We start from the raw sequence: 19,909 nt of genomic DNA on the forward strand, positions 1-19,909 counted from the left end.
GGTTTTAATTTCACTGAGGCAAGTGGTGAGCTGAGAAAACTCTGATGAGGTTTCACTTTTGACATAGTCATCTGCATAAAAATGATAACCCAGTCCATAGATACGAATGATATGGCCAAGGGGAAGCATATAAATACAGAAGAGAAGAGGGCCGAGGACAGAGCCCTGAGGAGCTCCTTGTGTGACTGGCGCTGAGCTGGATCTGCTGTTATCAAGACTCACAATCTCTTGCCTATCAGTCAGATAGGACTTGAACCACTGGAGGGCAGTGCCAGAGATACCCAGCATGTTCTCCATTCTGGACAGTAGAATGTCATGTCTGACCTGAGGGTCAAATGCTGCACTGAGGTCTAACCAAATGAATATGCTGACTTGTCCAGAGTCTGCTGCCATAAGCAAATCATTGATTATTTGAAGCAGGGCAGTTTCACAGCTGTGCTGCGCCCTGAAACCAGACTGAAAGGGTTCCATCAAATTATTAGTGGTTAAGTAATTGGTGAGCTGGAAGGCTACAACCCGCTCAAGAACTTTTGACAGAAAAGGTAAGTGAGAGATAGGCCAAAATTTTTTAAGTTTATCAGCGTCTAGACCAGACTTTTTTAATATTGTGGTTACTGGAGGATCTTTAAATTAAAATATACATTTTGTTTAGTAGGGCGGCACGGTGGTAGGGCGTGGGGTTTGCATGTTCTCCCCGTGTCTGCGTGGGTTTCCTCCCACTGTCCAAAGACATGCAGGTTAGGTGCATTGGTGATTCTAAATTGTCCCTAGTGTGTGCTGTGTGTGTGTGTGTGCCCTGCCCGGGGTTTGTTTCCTGTCTTGCGCCCTGTGTTGGCTGGGATTGGCTCCAGCAGACCCCTGTGACCCTGTAGTTAGGATATAGCGGGTTGGATAACCTTATCTGTCTGACCTCCTCCATGTTGCCATTCCCTCCCGTACCCTTAGATCCTCTTCCTCCATCCACTTGACTGTCCCCTTTGTCCGGGGCCGGATTTAGACTTGATAAGGCCCTAAGCTATTTGAGACATGGGGCCCTTTATAAGTCCAGATATTCTATGTAAGTACCAAATATGATTTTGCTCACTCGGACAATTTGTTTTGGGGGCCCCCAAGAAGGCGGGGGCCCTAAGCTATAGCTTGTGTAGCTTATACGTAAATCCTGCACTGCCTTCGTCCGTCTTGCCACTATTGGGAACACAGCATTCAGTTGCTCTGGAACTCACTAACCAGTGGCGTAGCGTAGTGGGGGCGGCAGGGGCGGCCCGCCCTGGGCGGCACTTTTAGGGGGCGGCAAAATTTCACAATAAATAATAATAACATCTTGTAAAAATTTGAACCATACCTAAATAAGGGGGCAGCGGAATTTTCCTCCGCCCCGGGCGGCTGACACCCATGCTACGCTACTGTCACTACCACCTGAGCTTAGAAATATTGAATCATTTTCACTTTTCAAATCTAAACTTAAAACTAATTTGTTTAAGACTGCTTTTTCTCTTTGATTACAATTTCTCTGTTTGATTTTAACTTTTGTTTATAAACTGTGTTTTTTCTATTGTTCAGTGTCCTCGAGTGTTTAGAAAGGCGCCTACAAATAAATAAAATGTATTATTATTATTATTATGGATGGATGGATTTTGTTTAGTAGTAGTATGCTGGTTTGAAGGAAAATGATGCTTATAAAGTAATTTCCAGTAGAAATGAAGCCGACTTACTTCACTCCGCCGCGCTGCACTTCGTCGCTCCTGACACCTAGCGGCGGTAGCGCGCGCGCGTTCTTGGTATATTCACAGCCCGCCCGTTCGCCATGAACGAGTCTTTCTATTCGCTTTTAACGTTTCTATAATAAAACACTAAAAAGAAAAATAAAAAGAGATGAATAACTAATTAGGGTCAGAGCTGCTTAATGTGAGCAATCTGACCAAACTGAATTCTCTTGTATTGAGGTCGCTTACTCTTCGTTGCTTGTGGCGAATGTGCGTCGGCGGAAGCGGAGTTACGTCGCGAGTTGCACAATCAGCTGAGGCGCAGCGCATAGAGGGGAGGAAGAGGAGGAAGATGGAAGGCAACAGAGACGAGGCGGAGAAATGTATCAACATAGCTAGAAAAGCATTGGAGGCCGGCGACAGAAACAAAGCGCTCAAGTTTTTAAACAAAGCCCAGAAGCTGTTCCCCACGGATACGGCGAAAGGTAAGTGAGTGTCGGTGATGCAGCGTCCGGCTTCAGCTTAAATCATTGATGGAGTACCGGCATCGAAGCGGAGGTGACCTGGGGAGAGACGAACTCGAGATGCGGTGCTGGAGAGCTTTCCATCGGGGCCTGACTTCTCGCTTTTACCCCTTTAATCCCTAGTCGATTTACTCGTGTAACCGAGATCTCGATATGTGGTGTCACGGGCTCGGAAATAGCAGAACAAGCGCGACAACATGCTTGCGTGACACATAGTCGCCGATTAGGTCCTAACTAGTACTTTCGATGTTCTTTCAGTTTCACAACACTGACTGTCATCTCACGTAGAGATCCATTTATTAGTTTTATACTTTGACAAATGTTGTCTTCTGAGTCTGGTGCCAGTGTGTGATCTGCCAGCTGGGCGTCAGTTCTCGTCACCCCGGGCCCCACTGGAACATGACAGCGAAGTAATAGTTGGGTACCAATGCTAGTGATACTCGGGCACCAGACAGAATGAAGTCTGCTGTACTGGTGTCATAGATTGATTGATTGGTGCTCGACATTAACCACCTAGAAAGAAAGAAAAAGTCAACAGTACAAGCCTCGCTTTACTAAATGTGCGGCTCTCGGGGCATTGGTGCTTATGGACTGCATGTACAGCGCTAGGCTTTGGTGCCAATGATTCTTGGGTGCTGTCCTGGGAATCGGTGCCTGTAGTGCAGTGGTTGTCAAAGTGTGGCACATGGGCTGACCCAGTCATCTTCCTTACAAGAACTTCTCTTCCAGATAAAGCCTCAGGAAACTGATCCATGACACCGACCTAAAACCAAAATCTTGGTCATTTAAACTTAACCACTTAAGCCCTGTAATGTTGACTTTCTTTCTAGATGATTAATGCCGAGCACCAATCAATGTCTATCTGTTGTGGCCCAAAGAGAAGAAGGATGGGGGAAGGCAGCTGTCTCCCCCAAGACACCAGATGGCGAGATTCCCGCAGGGCATCATGGCATTTGTAGTTCAGCATCACAGCCCTGCCGGGTACTATGGGTGCCGCCAGGAGACACTGCAGGAAGATCTGGAGATTTGTATTTCCCTGTATATCCCGGAAGTAGTCCCAAATCATGGGGGTCGGAAGCCCCAAACCTCAAGTCCTCCATCTGACCCGGAAGTGCTGGCAAGTCACAGGGACGGAAGAACGGAAGCACTTCTGGGTCATAGGACTACTGAAGACCCAGCAAGCGAGCCGGAGTTGGGAGATAGTGGACAGAGCTTGCCGGGAGGTGTGGAGAAGAAAATTGTATTGATTTGTTATTGGTTTATTTGTGTATGGTGGCTATGGTGCTTAAAAATAATTGAAAGATCTTCTTATTGCTTTTACCCCGTGTCTACGTCTGTCTGTTGGGTTTCACGGGGCAACAGTGGCCCTCAAGCGCTCTTACACTGTATGTCTGTTTCTAAGCTAAGGCCTAGGGGTGCCACGATTTGGGGGAACGCCAAGGCAAACCCCCTCCCTGTTTGACCGATTGTCACAGTATTGCATTGCTTGTAACTTCAAGGGGAAATCCCCCTCACCCTCCCACCCCAAGGCTCTTGAATATCATATACTATTATGATTATGAACGTGCAACAATTTTCAAGCGTAGGGCTCTTTGAATCTGTATGCTACTAAAATCAATGCACACTGCTTTCATCAGGACCCCACGATGACTTAATACGCCATTTAAAAGTGATAGCGTACCACGAGGAGAAACAAACCCACCACCAACACAGAATACCTCCAGTGATTTGTCTAACTGTAACACTTTTTGTAACATTACTTTAAAGAAGCCATGTCCTCAGAGGGAGCAGCATTAGTCATTGCGGCCTAGGAGTGCCACATATCGTTGTGCTGGCCTTGGGGACAGTGTATGCCACCCAGACCAGACCTTTGAGAGGTGAAGACCTCTCAAAAAGGAACCTGTAGGGCAGATCATAGTGGTGAGAGGGGACATGCAGGTGATGGGTGTAACAGAGCAAGATGACGAGGACAGAAAGATATGGAAGAAGATGAGTCGCTGTGGCAACCCCTAACGGGAGCAGCCGAAAGAAGAAGAAGATGACACTGACATTAAATTAAGGAGGTGCTGACCAATAAACAGCCTTGATCAGGCCTGCTAACTCACCATCTGGGTCTGCTTGCCAACTCTTCTTCTTCTTCACAGGTATTCACATAAGTAAAGAATGTGATAATTATAATGTGGAATTTACGCTAATAAGTGACCGTTGGTCATGGTATCCTTCAATAAGGGTGCGCACAAAAAGGCGACCTCAATTGAGTGAATAAAGGCGTTCGTAGATAATAATAGATAATAATAAAATATCTACGTGGCATTGCACATATTCTAAAGCTTCAAGTGTAACACAACAATGAGTAAGAGCAGAAAACAACGAAATATAGAGAGTTTTAGAAATAGTTCGTTAGAAGTTCATGCATTAATTAATTGGATGTTTTAATACTCTTGCTTTCACCTTTTTATACGTTCAATCATTGCCTTTATCTAATAAATTTTCTGTAATAATTTTGTTGGATTTGCCTTTATTCACTGCGCCCTTTTGAAGCTCGCCTTTTTGTGCGCGCCCTTATTGAATAGAACCATTGGTCATAGGTGGACCTCGATATCTTTGACTTTGTGAAAACGGTCCTCAATCTAAAAGACTTATGAGAACCAGCGCTCTAGTGCTTAGTGTGGTCTGGGGCACTAGCCCTATTGGTCCTTTGGGTTCTTTTTGGGTTCAAACCCATGCTGGGAACTACACAGACTTGTTTCTTGCTGTTATCTTAATTACTAGTCCAGTGATAATTAATATGGTTGATATTGAACACTGGAAAAATCGGGTTTATTGCCTTTTTATGGGGACTGTTCTATTTTTGGGCTGTCATGGGCAGTGGAGATAACCGTGTTTGCTGCTTCCCTTAGTACTGGTCAGAGTGGTGCTTACTGCTGCATGTTGGGTTTGTAACGGCCGACCCCTTACCCAGGATAAATGGCCTGGATAAATTATTGAAGAGAACCTACTTATACCAAGCCGTACCTCTGACAAATAATATTTCCCCCTCAATCGACAGGTTTAAACACAAGCAAACAAAAGCAGATACAGTTGTGTTTGAAAGTTTGTGAACCCTTTAGAATTTTCTATATTTCTGCATAAATATGATCTAAAACATCATCAGATTTTCACTCAAGTCCTAAAAGTAGATAAAGAGAAACCAGTTAAACAAATGAGACAAAAATATTATACTTGGTGATTTATTTATTAAGGAAAATGATTGAATATTACATATTTGTGAGTGGCAAAAGTATGTGAACCTTTGCTTTCAGTATCTGGTGTGACCCCTCTTTGCAGTAATAACTGTAACTAAACGTTTCCAGTAACTGTTGATCAGTCCTGCACACCGGCTTGGAGGAATTTTTGTCCATTCCTCCGTACAGAACGGCTTCAACTCTGGGATGTTGGTGGGTTTCCTCACATTAACTGCTCTCTTCAGGTCCTTCCACAACATTTCGATTGCATTAAGGTCAGGACTTTGACTTGGCCATTCCAAAACATTAACTTTATTCTTCTTTAACCATTCTTTGGTAGAACGACTTGTGTGCTTAGGGTCGTTGTCTTGCTGCATGACCCACCTTCTCTTGAGATTCAGTTCATGGACAGATGTCCTGACATTTTCCTTTAGAATTCTCTGATATAATTCAGAATTCATTGTTCCATCAATGAAGGCAAGCTGTCCTGGCCAAGATGCAGCAAAACAGGCCCAAACCATGATACTACTACCACCTCCATGTTTCACAGATGGGATAAGGTTCTTATGCTGGAATGCAGTGTTTTCCTTTCTCCAAACATAACGCTTTTCATTTAAACCAAAAAGTTGTATTTTGGTCTCATCCGTCCACAAAACATTCTTCCAATGGCCTTCTGTTTTGTCCACGTGATCTTTAGCAAACTGCAGGCGAGCAGCAATGTTTTTTTTTGGAGAGCAGTGGCTTTCTTCTTGCAACCCTGCCAAGCACACCATTGTTGTTGAGTGTTCTGATGGTGGACTCATGAACATGAACATTAGCCAATGTGAGAGAGACCTTCAGTTGCTTAGAAGTTACCCTGGGGTCCTTTGTGACCTCGCCGACTATTACACGCCTTGCTCTTGGAGTGATCTTTGTTGGAGGGTAACAATGGTCTTGAATTTCCTCCAGTTGTACACAATCTGATTGTGGATTGGTGGAGTCCAAACTCTTTAGAGATGGTTTTGTAACCTTTTCCAGCCTGATGAGCATCAACAACTCTTTTTGTGAGGTCCTCATAAATCTCCTTTGTTTGTGCCATGATACACTTCCACAAACATGTGTTGTGAAGAGCAGACTTTGATAGATCCTGTTCTTTAAATAACACAGGGTGCCCACTCACACCTGATTGTCATCCCATTGATTGAAAACACCGGACTCGAATTTCACCTTCAAACTAACTGATAATCCTGGAGCTTCACATACTTTAGCCACTCACAAATATGGAATAGTCGCTCATTTTCCTTAATAAATAAATGACCAAGTATAATATTTTTGTCTCATTTGTTTAACTGGTTTCTCTTTATCTACTTTTAGGACTTGAGTGAAAATCTGATGATGTCTTAGGTCATATTTATGCAGAAATATAGAAAATTCTAAAGGGTTCACAAACTTTCAGGCACAACTGTATGTAAAATAAATGCAGAAATATATGAAATAAAACACAATGACAAATACTATAATACAAATTATAAAAATAAATCTATATAAATTCCTCCACCAAACCAGCAACTTGAAAACACCACATATACGATAACAAAACCTCCCTTACCCCTGCACACGTGTAACAAACACACAATATGAATAATACGAATGGATGAATACTGAAATGTCAATGAACTTGAAATTGAGTCCGGGTGAAAAACTGTCCAGAATACCGAGGGCGGATCAAAGTTGTTGTGTTTGATTCTCCCAAGTAAAACAGAACAATCGCACAGTGCTTCCTCGCCGAATGGGACAGTTGAGAAGATCATCGGTTTCTCTCTTCCCTCCATCATGGACATTTACACCTCACGCTGCATCCGCAAAGCCACCAGCTTTGTGAATGACCCAACACACCCCTCACACTCACTGTTTACACTCCTGCCATTGAGGAAAAAGGAACTGAAGCATTCGTGCTGTCACCTCCAGAATGTGGAACAGTCGGACTCCTGAACACTCGTGGACCGGACTGATATCTGACGTATGTGTTCTGTTCTGCAGTGTTGCACATTTGACTCACATGCAACCTTGTTATATATTATGAGTCTTTATGTTATGTGTCGTGGATTCTTCATTGTCCTGTGTTTTATGTAGCACTATGGTCCTGGAGGAACGTTGTTTCATTTATTGGTTTGGTTTGTATTTGCTGTTCAGTGCTCTGTGACCTTTTGTCTGTGAAGGGTGCTATATAAATAAACTACTACTATTACTAAATAATGGCAGAAAAATGATGATCGGTTGCTATTAGTTGAAATCTCTGTCTCTCTCCTTCCTCCTCTTCTGTCCCTCCTGACTGTTTAAATAATGACAAGCCGAATGTAACTGGCAAACCTCTGGTACTGACGTGTCCAGGGGTCGCTGCCTCCCCGCAATATCCTTCCCTGTTTCTCATTACGGGAACGACATTTAAACAAACACATATTAGTTTAGACGGGGTGCTGAGACGAGACGCGACGCGACTGGGTGCAACGCTATAAACAACAATACCCATGTTGCCCCGCTACAGGTGTATGTGAATCTTTGGATGCTTAGAGCTGTCCTGGGAAAATGGACAAAGGAAGCTGTGCTGGGTGATCCCCTGGGCACAGGTGATGCAGAGCTCTGGACGCTTGATGCCAGTGATGCTTATGGGCTGTGCTATCCACAGAAGAAAATGATGGAGACAGAGGTGCTTTTGTGCTGTTTTCGACATTATAGAGGGTGAAGGTTATTTCTGAGCTAGATGTAACGGCAGTGGAGGTGGCAGTGTTTGCAGCTTCCCATAGTACTGGCCAGAGTGGTGCTGCTGTGTTTATGTGAATGTTTCAACTGTTGTGCCAATGAGGCTTAGAGCTATCATGGGAAATGGACAAAGGAAGCCATACTGTGTTATCCTCTGGACACTGATGCCAGTGATACTTATGGGCTATGCTATCCACAGAAGAAAATGGTGGAGACAGAGGTGCTTTTGTGCCATTTTCAACATTGTGGAGGGTGACACTTATTTCTGAACTAGATGTAACGGCAGTGGAGGTGGCAGTGTTTGCTGCTTCCCGTGGTGCGTACTGCTGCTGCTGGGTTTATGTGAATCTTTGGTGCCTTTGATGCTTATAGCTGTCTTGGAAGCTGTGCTGGGTGATCCCCCGGGCACAGGTGATGCAGAGCCCTGGATTCTGGTGCCAGTGATGCTTATGGGCTATGCTATCCATAGAAGAAAATGGTGGCGACAGAGGTGCTTTTGTGCCGTTTTCGACATTATAGAGGGTGAAGCTTATTTCTGAAGTAGGTGTTAACGACAGTGGAGATGGCAGTGCGTGCTGCTTCTTGTAGTACTGGCCAGAGTGGTGCTTACTGATGCTGTTAGGTTTATGTGAATTTTTCGACTCTTGTGCCAATAATGCTTAGAGCTGTCATTGGGAAATGGACAAAGGAAGCCGTGCTGGGTGATACCCTGGGCACAGGTGATGGCTGTGGACCAGTGTTTCCCAAACTCGGCCCTGGGGGACGCCCTGTGGCTGCAGGTTTTTGTTCCAACCAGCTTCTGTTTTTAATTGAACTCCTGGGCTAATTAAGTGAGGCGTTATTTCCCAAGTTCTGGGTTTAGGGAACAATATAGAAAGATTGCTAAAAAAAAAAATATTAAAATGTACCAAGCAGTTATATAGGAATAATGTATTTTTTTTTCTTTTTAACAGTATTTTCATCTTGATTTTCATTCGACTTTTCTAGGTCTTCTAATTCACTAATTAGTGGGGCTGGCTCTAAAGTAGTTGCAGCCTTTGATTATTCCGTGTTGTTTGCCTGGGTGTCTGCTCTGCTCATTTTTAAATTGTCATTAATAAGATACAACGAAGGGGGAAAAACTGCACAGAGAAAGGGCAAAATATAATGAAATCAACAAAAGAGAGTTAAGCATTTAAATCTATAGCAAATGCAGAAATGTTTCTAAATGTCTTATAAATGTAAAAATCATGCTGCTGTGCTTTTCTGAATGTAGTAGTAATAATACTAATAATAATTCTTTGCATTTATATCGCGCTTTTTTCACTACTCAAAGCGCTCAGCAATTGCAGGTTCAGGGCCTTGCTCAAGGGCCCAACAGAGCAGAGTCCCTTTTGGCAGTTTACGGGATTTGAACCGGCAACCTTCCTATTGACAGTGCAGACCCCGAGCCTCAGAGCCAGCACTCCGCCAGCAGAATAAGAGAAAAATGAAAAAAAAACAGTTAATTAAATGAGATCAGTGCTATCAGGTGTTGTCACTGATTAGGAATCCGGTTGGAACAAAAACCTGCAGCCACAGTGTGCCCCCCAGGACCGAGTTTGGGAAACACTGCTCAGGACGCTGGTGCCAGCGATGCTTACAGGCTATGCTAGTCATTGAAAAGAGTAATTAACTCTTCGGAGGGGCGGGAGTCGACTTATGTCGACATAAGCAGGTGAAGGTGGTCGACATCCAGGGGCAGAGGGCGGCAGTCAGTCGTACAGGTCGATAAAAGTTGCCATAGCATTATAGTTTGACTCTGATCGCAAGAGAGCTGGTGGCTGCGTTGATTTGACCCCAAACCTCTGCACATGCATAGAGTAAACAACATCTAGCATTTTTGTAGTTGTTTCAACAAAGTAGTTAAACTAACAATCTACTTTGTTGACGTTAGTTTAGGATTTATAGGATTTATTGTTGATTCGGACTTACCGGAAATGAAAGTGAGATACCTGCTGATCATAGTGATGAACACATTCATGTAGCTGATGATCCTACGGCAACGTTTACCTGGGAGGACTACTCAGACAGGCAAGCTGGCTACTGGTCTTCACCAAACGACATGGCGTGTTAGTGGAGAGCGACACTTAATTTCTAAACTACAGTGCATCCGGAAAGTATTCCCAGCGCTTCATCACTTTTTCCCCATTTTGTTATGTTACAGCCTTTTTCCAAAATGGATTCAATTCATTTTTTTCCTCAGAATTCTACACACAACACCCCATAATGACAACGTGAAAAAAGTTTACTTGAGGTTTTTGCAAATTTATTAAAAATAAAAAAAATTGAGAAAGCACATGTAGATAAGTATTCACAGCCTTTGCCATGAAGCTCAAAATTGAGCTCAGGTGCCTCCTGTTTCCCCTGATCATCCTTGAGATGTTTCTGCAGCTTCATTGGAGTCCACCTGTGGTAAATTCAGTTGACTGGACATGATTTGAAAGGCACACACCTGTCTATAGAAGGTCCCACAGTTGATAGTTCATGTCAGAGCACAGACCAAGCATGAAGTTAAAGGAATTGTCTGTAGACCTCCAGGACAGGATTGTCTCGAGGCACAAATCTGGGTGAAGGTTACAGAAAAATTTCTGCTGCTTTGAAGTTCCCAATGAGCACAGTGGCCTCCATCATCCGTAAGTGGAAGAAGTTGGAAACCACCAGGACTCTTCCTAGAGCTGGCTGGCCATCTAAACTGAGCGATCGGGGGAGAAGGGCATTAGTCAGGGAGGTGACCAAGAACCCAATGGTCACTCTGTCAGAGCTCCAGAGGTTCTCTGTGGAGAGAGGAGAACCTTCCAGAAGGACAAACATCTCTGCTGCAATCCACCAATCAGGCCTGTATGGTAGAGTGGCCAGACAGAAGCCACTCCTTAGTAAAAGGCACATGGCAGCCCGCCTGGAGTTTGCCAAAAGGCACCTGAAGGACTCTCAGACCATGAGAAAGAAAATTCTCTGGTCTGATGAGACAAAGATTGAACTCTTTGGTGTGAATGCCAGGCATCACGTTTGGAGGAAACCTGACACCATCCCTACAGTGAAGCATGGTGGTGGCAGCATCATGCTGTGGGGATGTTTTTCGGAGGCAGGAACTGGGAGACTAGTCAGGATAAAGGGAAAGATGACTGCAGCAATGTACAGAGACCTCCTGGATGAAAACCTGCTCCAGAGCGCTCTTGACCTCAGACTGGGGCGACGGTTCATCTTTCAGCAGGACAACGACCCTAAGCACACAGCCAAGATATCAAAGGAGTGGCTTCAGGACAACTCTGTGAATGTCCTTGAGTGGCCCAGCCAGAGCCCAGACTTGAATCCGATTGAACATCTCTGGAGAGATCTTAAAATGGCTGTGCACCGACGCTTCCCATCCAACCTGATGGAGCTTGAGAGGTGCTGCAAAGATTTCTGTTTTATTTTTAATAAATTTGCAAAAACCTCAAGTAAACTTTTTTCATGTTGTCATTATGGGGTGTTGTGGAAAAAAAAAAAAAATTCTGAGGAAAAAAATGAATTTAATCCATTTTGGAATAAGGCTGTAACATAACAAAATGTGGAAAAAGTGATGTGCTGTGAATACTTTCCGGATGCACTGTAAATGGAATGGCAGATGATCTATAGTCAGTCGAATCATTACAGAAGGACACGGGCAGCACACAGGCTTTGGCAGTAAATGTCACTTAAATGTAAGGTAATTGCACATCTTAAGTGAAAACGTTAGATCCGTATACGCGATGGGAGGTTTGAAACTTGAAGTGAACAATTTACAAGAAGGACCTGGGAGTTGGAGAGGACTTGTCATCATCTACATCAAGAGAGTTAACAGAAGCCATTAAGAAGATTAGTAGGATGTTGTTATATAGCGTGATGTGTAGAGCATAAATAAGGAGGAAATTACCGTATATACTCGCAGATAAGTCAGGACTTGGTAATTTCCAGTATTTTATAATGTTGGTCGTATAAGTTGAATGCGGAAAACTCACACTAATGGTCCAAGGGATTATGATATGCTAAAGCCCACCTGAGAGAGTAACCACGGAGCACTCAGCCTTTTTACTTCTATGTATTGTGCCTATGTGACCACACAGAGCGTTCGATCAGAAGAAAATATGAAGCTGGTTTGAAATTAAAAGTCGTTGAAGTGGCGAAAGAAATTGGAAACTGTGCTGCTGCAACAAAATTCAGTCAGTCAGTCATTTCCCAACCCGCTATATCCTAACACAGGGTCACGGGGGTCTGCTGGAGCCAATCCCAGCCAGCACAGGGCGCAAGGCAGGAATAAACCCCGGGCAAGACGCCAGCCCACCACAGGACACACACAAAGCACACATTAGGGACAATTTAGGATTGCCAATGAACCTAACCTGCATGTCTTTGGACTGTGGGAGGAAACCCACGCAGACACGGGGAGAACATGCAGACTCCACGCAGGGAGGACCCGAGAAGCGAACCTCAGGTCTCCTAACTGCGAGGCAGCAGCGCTACCACTGTGCCACCGTGCTGGCAACAAAATTCAATGCGTCTGAAAAACTGGAGCAAGATTGGAGGAGGTAAGAAGATGTAAAAAAAAAAATACATATAAGTGTCGCATTTTTGAACGGGTGTGTAAGTCAGGGTCTGATTTTATGATCGATTTTTCGGGTTTCAAGACCCGACGTTTACGTGCGCATATATCGATTAAGCTATATACAGTACACCCCCAAAATTTGTAGGGGTTACGTTCCTAGAGCACCCGCGAATTGTGAAAAACCGCGACTTTTGGATGTGGTTACTTTAAATGCCTATTTTTATAGTTTAAACCCTAAATTCTGTATGCCCCCAAAGCACTTTAATTTCGTTGCAAACTCAGCTTAATACATTACCTAAAAACAGAATGTAAAGTTAAACCCGTCTACTGTACAGTTCTGTACTGCTATGTCTCCCACGGTGCTAGAATGTAAAATCCCGATGTTACCGCTATCCATCCATCCATTTTCCAACCCGCTGAATCCGAACACAGGGTCACGGGGGTCTGCTGGAGCCAATCCCAGCCAACACAGGGCACAAGGCAGGAAACAATCCTGGGCAGGGTGCCAACCCACTGCAGGACACACACAAACACACCCACACACCAAGCACACACTAGGGCCAATTTAGAATCGCCAATCCACCTAACCTGCATGTCTTTGGAATGTGGGAGGAAACCGGAGCGCCCGGAGGAAACCCACGCAGACACGGGGAGAACATGCAAACTCCACGCAGGGAGGACCCGGGAATCGAACCCAGGTCCCCAGATCTCCCAACTGCGAGGCAGCAGCGCTACCCACTGCGCCACCGTGCCGCCCGATGTTACCGCTATACGTACTGTAATTCATGCAAGTGCGTTTTCTTTGTTATATAAGTGGAGCAAATGCATAAAAATTTCATTTAATTAAAATACAGTAAAATGTACGGGTACTCACCAATGATGAATGATATTGATGATGATGAAGTAGCTGTGCAGTATGATGCAGAGGATTTAAAACTCCTCGGGTGGCACCTCTTCTTCAGGCACTTCAGGAGTTGTCGTATCTTTGGACGGGTCTTCTTCTGGTGGGGTTTCGTGTTGGCTTTTCTTTATAGGTTTCAGGAACATTGTGATGGAAAGTTGCTACATTGTACCAGCAGTTCGCTACAGGAGACAAATTTCTGTGCTTTCTAACAGATGATGTTACCGTCCAAGGGGATGTTCTTCTTCCTGCAGTCGGTGATCCACAATGCCAAGGCAGATTCCACCCTGACGATATTTGTATTCCTTACGGTCGTTACCTTTTTGGCACCATCACAGAAACTTACAGATACGGTACTCCAGATCGCTGCTTCGTTCTTCTTTATGTAGCGTGCGGTGCTTTCATTAATGCCATAGTGGCACGCTACTGCAGCAGAACTTTTAGTTCCCGGAGCAAATCCAGTAGTTCCACCTTCTCCAGGAGTGTTTAAAACTTCTTCTGGCGCTTAGGCTCAGTGCCAGAAGCCTTAGAAAGTGCAGGGCGATTCGACAACATCTTGTGCGTTTAAAAGTAACAAAACAATAACAAAATGGAAAACACGAGGACACTCAGCTGGAGATGCGTCACAAAGCAGCAATCAATCATCAGCAAGGAGAAATGAATAACGCTCTCGGATTGGCTACTTTCACCATCCCAAACCGCGTTTCCCTCAGCGGCTGCTTCCTGTTCTCTCTACAGCACAGTATTGCCACAAAAAAAGCCATAAAAAATTGCAGAGGATATTTGAGCTTTCTGCTAACAATTAATAGTTAGGCTCTAAGGAAAAATCCGCAAACCCTGAACCCCGACCCCGCAGGGGTCTACTGTAACACACTTAGTGAGGCTGCATCTGGGGTACTGTGTGCAGGTCAAGTCAGTTCAGTTTGTTTTTGTATAATGAGTGCAGTAACAAGTTCACGGGTAAGTTGAATTGCCACCGTACACATTACCAAATACATAATTCATCAGGCAAAAGATATCGGAGCATCAAAACAAAGACTAATAGACTGAATAGCAGTTTCTACCCTGTTGCTTTTAGGGCACTGAATTGCCACCTCATCACCTCCAATTCAGCAGTGCAATAGGTGACATCTTATGCAATAAGGTCTTATGTTGAATGTTTGTGTTCTACCTTATTTCTTCTTATCCTTTCTTATCCGTTTGTAATTATATTTATTTATATTTTGACACCGCAGGGACTGCACCTAATTTCGTTGTATTTGTTACATTTTTCAGTGTTTGGTCAATGTATTTCCTGAACCTCCCATCCTGGCATACAGACAACCACCAAACCTTCAACAACTAATTGTCCAAAGCTCCCTAAGTGAACCAACAGAAAATGGCACATCTCCATGCCTACAGAAAAGATGCAAAACATGTGCCCACATTTATGATACAGACTGTATAGTTCTACCACACTGCCGACTTGAACATCACATAAAGGGGTCATTTTCCTGCAGATCATCTAATGTAGTCTCTATCTAATTCTCTGCATGAAATGTCCTGACAACAACAACATCATTTATTTCTATAGCACATTTTCATACAAAAAGTAGCTCAAAGTGCTTTACATAATGAAGAAAAGAAAAATAAAAGACAAAATAAGAAATTAAAATAAGACAACATTAGTTAACATAGAAAAAGAGTAAGGTCCGATGGCCAGGGTGGACAGAAAAAACAAAAAAAAAACTCCAGACGGCTGGAGAGAAAAAAATAAAATCTGTAGGGGTTCCAGGCCACAAGACCACCCAGTCCCCTCTGGGCATTCTACCTAACATAAATGAAATAGTCCTCTTTGTAGTTAGGGTTTTCACGGAGTCACTTGATGCTGATGGTCATACAGACTTCTGGCTTTTAATCCATCCATCATTGTTGGAACATCATGGTGCTTTGAGTAGATGGTGGTGGCTTGCGCCACCACGAAAAGGACACCGGAAAAGGAAACAGAAGAGAGAGTAGGGGTTAGTACAGATTTTAGAGCCACCATGAAAAGTTATTATAATGAATTGGATATACAGAGTATCAGGATTAAAATTACAGTGAAGTTATGAGAAGGCCATGTTACAGTAATGTGTTTTCAGCAGTTTTTTAAAGTGCTCCACTGTATTAGCCTGGCAAATTCCTACTGGCAGGCTATTCCAGATTTTAGGTGCATAACAGCAGAAGGCCGCCCGCCTCACCACTTCTTTTAAGTTTTGCTCTTGGAATTCTAAGGAGACACTCATTTGAGGATCTGAGGTTGCGATTTGGAATATAAGGTGTCAGACATTCCGATATATAAGATGGGGCGAGATTATTTAAGGCTTTATAAAGCCATAAGCAGAATTTTAAAGTCAATCCTGAATGACACAGGTAATCAGTGTAGTGACATCAAAACTGGAGAGATGTGCTCCGATTTTCTTTTTCTGGTTAAGATTCTAGCAGCTGCATTCTGCACTCATTGCAAACGATTGATGTCTTTTTTGGGTAGACCTGAGAGGAGTGCGTTACAGTAATCTAATCGACTGAAAACAAACGCGTGAACTAATTTCTCAGCATCTTTCAATGATATTAGAGGTCTAACTTTTGCTATGTTTCTTAAGTGAAAAAATGCTGTCTCAGTAATCTGATTAATATGCGATTTAATATTTAGATTACAGTCAACAGTTACCCCTAAACTTTTTACCTCCGTCTTTTAGTCCTAATGTATCCAGTTTATTTCTAATAGCCTCATTGTATCCATTATTGCCAATCACTAAGATTTCAGTTTTCTCTTTATTTAACTTGAGAAAGTTACTATTCATCCATTCTGAGATACAAGTTAGACATTGTGTTAGTGAATCAAGAGAATCAGGGTCATCAGGTGCTATTGATAAATACAGCTGTGTGTCATCAGCATAGCTGTGGTAGCTCACATTGTGCCCTTAGATAATCTGACCTAACGACTTTAACTCAGGCTACATCTCGCCTGAAGAAGTGGCCCGAGTTTCCTCAAAAGCTGGCATATTGTAATCTTTTTAGTTAGCCAATTAAAGGTGTCACGTTGCTTGACTTCTCACTACATCAGAAACTTCCAAAGACTTTGTTGGACAGTCATTTTCTAAGAAGATCTTGACTATACGTTGTTCTCCTCTCTTGCTAAATGAATCTTAGCCTGGAGAGGTCTATTATTATTTTACATCTAAGATGTCTGACTTAAAGGTTTTCCAATGCTGTCTCTGTCCTGGTGTCTGTATAAACATAGGGAACTCCACTTTCTGTATTCCATCTTTGCCTGAAGAAGGGGGCCTGAGTTGTCTCAAAAGCTGGCAAATTGTAATCTTTTTAGTTAGCCAATAAAAGGTGTCATTTTGCTTGACTTCTCATTACTTAAATGGCACCCAAACAGAAGTGAAATGTGAAGTGAGTGAGCTGACAGAAGACCAACTCAGTCAGGGCCTCAAACTCCAACCAATTTCACTCCAACCAGTTGCTCAATCAGGCGCCGAGTCTCGTTGTTCATTAAACTCGTTCTTTAATTCCATTGCTTGTTGCTGCTCTCATTGTGCAATAGCAGACATTTCTGAAATTGTTGATTTTTCTCTTTTCTAAGAGCTCTGGTCAAATGTTTTGGGGACCTGAGCAGATCAACATTCCTGAGACCTTCACCCTTTTTATCTTTTTATATAATACGCTGCCGTGGCTGTCCGTATGTCTGTCCAAGATTTTAAACCTCCTGTAGCTCGCAAACTGTTTGGCCAACTGTCCTGAAATTTGGTGCACATATACTATGTGACCTCTACTATCCGCTTTCGGGGTGATGATTGACCTCCAAGGTTATTCCTCTTTATTTTTTTATTTTATTTTATTGTAAAGTCAACTCCCAGCAGCAGCAAGCATGGCGGGTATGCGAAGCATGCGTACGGGCGCCGTTCTCATCCCTACCACCTTCACCGTCACTTCCCCTACCTCTTCATATCTTAAATCATTATTGAGGCAGATTGAAGACTTAAGTGCTAGCTTAAGTGAAAAATTAAGAAAAACGTACTAAGTAATTGCAACACAAACACTGACTTAATCAGTTTTAACGGAAAAAGATGCCGACGAAAGAAGAGAAGAAGTGGGCCGCTGGAGTGGAGAAAGCAAAAGCTGCTCAGGAAGCAACAAGCACATCAACCTCTGAGCATACGAATGCTAAAGAGAAAGAGAATGAAAACTATAAGTCAATTGGATGTGCAGTCCGCCATTACTGGTCTTAAATAATACGCTACCATGGCTGTCCGTTTGTCTGTCCAGGATTTTAAATCGCCTGTAGCTCGCAAACGGTTTGACCAATTGGCCTGTAATTTGGTACACATATACTACATGATGTCTACTATCCGCTTTCGTGGTGAGGATTACCCTCCAAGGTTATTCCTCTTTATACTTTTATTTTATTGTAGAATCAACTCTTGGCAGCGGCCAGCAGGGTGGCAGTGTGGTGCATGTGTATGGGTGCCGTTCTCATCCTTACCACCTACACCATCACTTCCCCTACCTCTTCATATCTTAAATCATTCTTAAGTCGACAATCTGCCTCAAGTGCCAGCTTAAGTGAAAAATTAAAGAAAAACGTACTAAGTAATTGCAACACAAACACTGACTTAATTAGTTTTTATGCAAAAAGATGCCAACGGAATAAGAGAAGAAGCGGGCTGCTAGGATGGAGAGAAGAAGAGCTGCTCAGGAAGCAGCAAGCGCATCAACCACTGAGCATGCGAATGTGAAACATACAGAGAAAGAGGATGAAGACTATAAGTCAAGTGGATTGACTGCACGTTACCATGCAGTCCGCCGTTAGTGATTTTCAGATATTGTATGATGGTCACAGTTTGCCAGTCATTTTTTTGCTCACTTTGTGTCCCATTATTGTTTGGGTGCTAGTTAAGGAAAAATTAACAATCAAGAGGTCTGAGTCTTCAAGAGGAGGTCAATTGAAATTAATTCAAATGAAATTAATTATGTCCTGTGGTGGATTGGCACCCTGCCCGGGATTGGTTCCTGCCTTGTGCCCTGTGTTGGCTGGGATTGGCTCCAGCAGACCCCCGTGACCCTGTGTTCGGATTCAGTGGGTTGGAAAATGGATGGATGGATGAAATTAATTAACAGCAAAAGCAGGTCACTAATTAAGAAAAAGGTTTGAATGAAAACCTGCAGCCTCTGCAGCCCTCAGGGACCCCTGGCTTAGAGCATTTCTGTCCGTTGTAATTTTCATGAAATGGGACTTACAGAGTTATTCAGTTACTAGCCGACGCCCGCCGTAGCATACGGCGGTATAAAAATAGGAACAGAAAACGGTGAGAAAGGAATTCAGAAATCAAGAAGAAATAAATACTTCTTGAAAGATGCAGTTGTGAATAGGTGTTTTGGTGGAGACGACAGATAATGAGTCGAAAGATCTAACCCTAGAAAACAATAAAAACCCCAAAAAGATGTCGTTGTAGAATGTCTCTAAATTATTCCTTAAACTTAATCCAAAAGACTCGTACTACAATATCAGGTCTGTGCTCCGGTCTTTGGGTATCCGACAGTGCATGTAGAATATCCGGCCAAGCAGGATTACATGTGAAAGTGATAAATAAATCAAGCTTTCTGAATTTACGTACTATGGCCATGGCATCCTGATAGTTTTGATGCATGTATCTTGGACTTCCTGGAAATGTGGACGGTAATATGATCGTTTTGCCTACACGTACGTTGTTATTTTCAGCGTTTGCTTGCAGTGCGTCTGATAGTTCCACGCGCAGATCTTGTTGATGTAATCTGAGATAGTTGAGACGCGCGCCCTCTGTTTTAACATACGCATCTACGACGTACTGCTGGAATAGTTTGACGCTGGAGTGCAAAATACTAAATGTATCCCTCATTGCTAATCTGTACGTGTAAAATTGGCATCGAGTAAGCCTTATTTGCTTGCCGGTTGTTTTATCGGGAACATGTTGTAAATCTTTGTGCCAGCCAATGTCTCCGTAAGGGAATAAAAGTGTGTAAACCATAGGATCGCAATTCATATTGAGTGTGGAAATCTGTTTACAGGAGTTGCCTCTGGGATAGATGAAAATGTCCCTTTCGGCAGGCGGTTCGCCATCTTCTCCGACGAAAATTGCTGCAACATCGGTGTGACATGTCGGAGCATTGTATCGTCGTAAATCCTGCCTAGGGTATTCCTTGAAAACCATTCGTACAGATGCTGTTGGATT

General features: G+C 43.3%; 1 protein-coding gene across 1 annotated transcript in view; it reads left to right on the forward strand.

Annotated features, from left to right (window-relative positions):
• The first annotated feature begins 1,986 nt into the window (after positions 1–1,986).
• dnajb14 (DnaJ heat shock protein family (Hsp40) member B14) overlaps positions 1,987–19,909 on the forward strand; it is a 100,870-nt gene continuing 82,947 nt past the window's right edge. Inside the window, exon 1 of the mRNA XM_028805861.2 lies at positions 1,987–2,188. Within this exon, the coding sequence (XP_028661694.2) occupies positions 2,056–2,188 (133 nt within the window). The 5' untranslated portion in view covers positions 1,987–2,055. The remainder of the gene's footprint in view (positions 2,189–19,909) is intronic.

Source organism: Erpetoichthys calabaricus, chromosome 7 (genome assembly GCF_900747795.2).
Source record: "Erpetoichthys calabaricus chromosome 7, fErpCal1.3, whole genome shotgun sequence".
In the NCBI taxonomy this organism is placed as follows: Eukaryota; Metazoa; Chordata; class Cladistia; order Polypteriformes; family Polypteridae; genus Erpetoichthys; species Erpetoichthys calabaricus.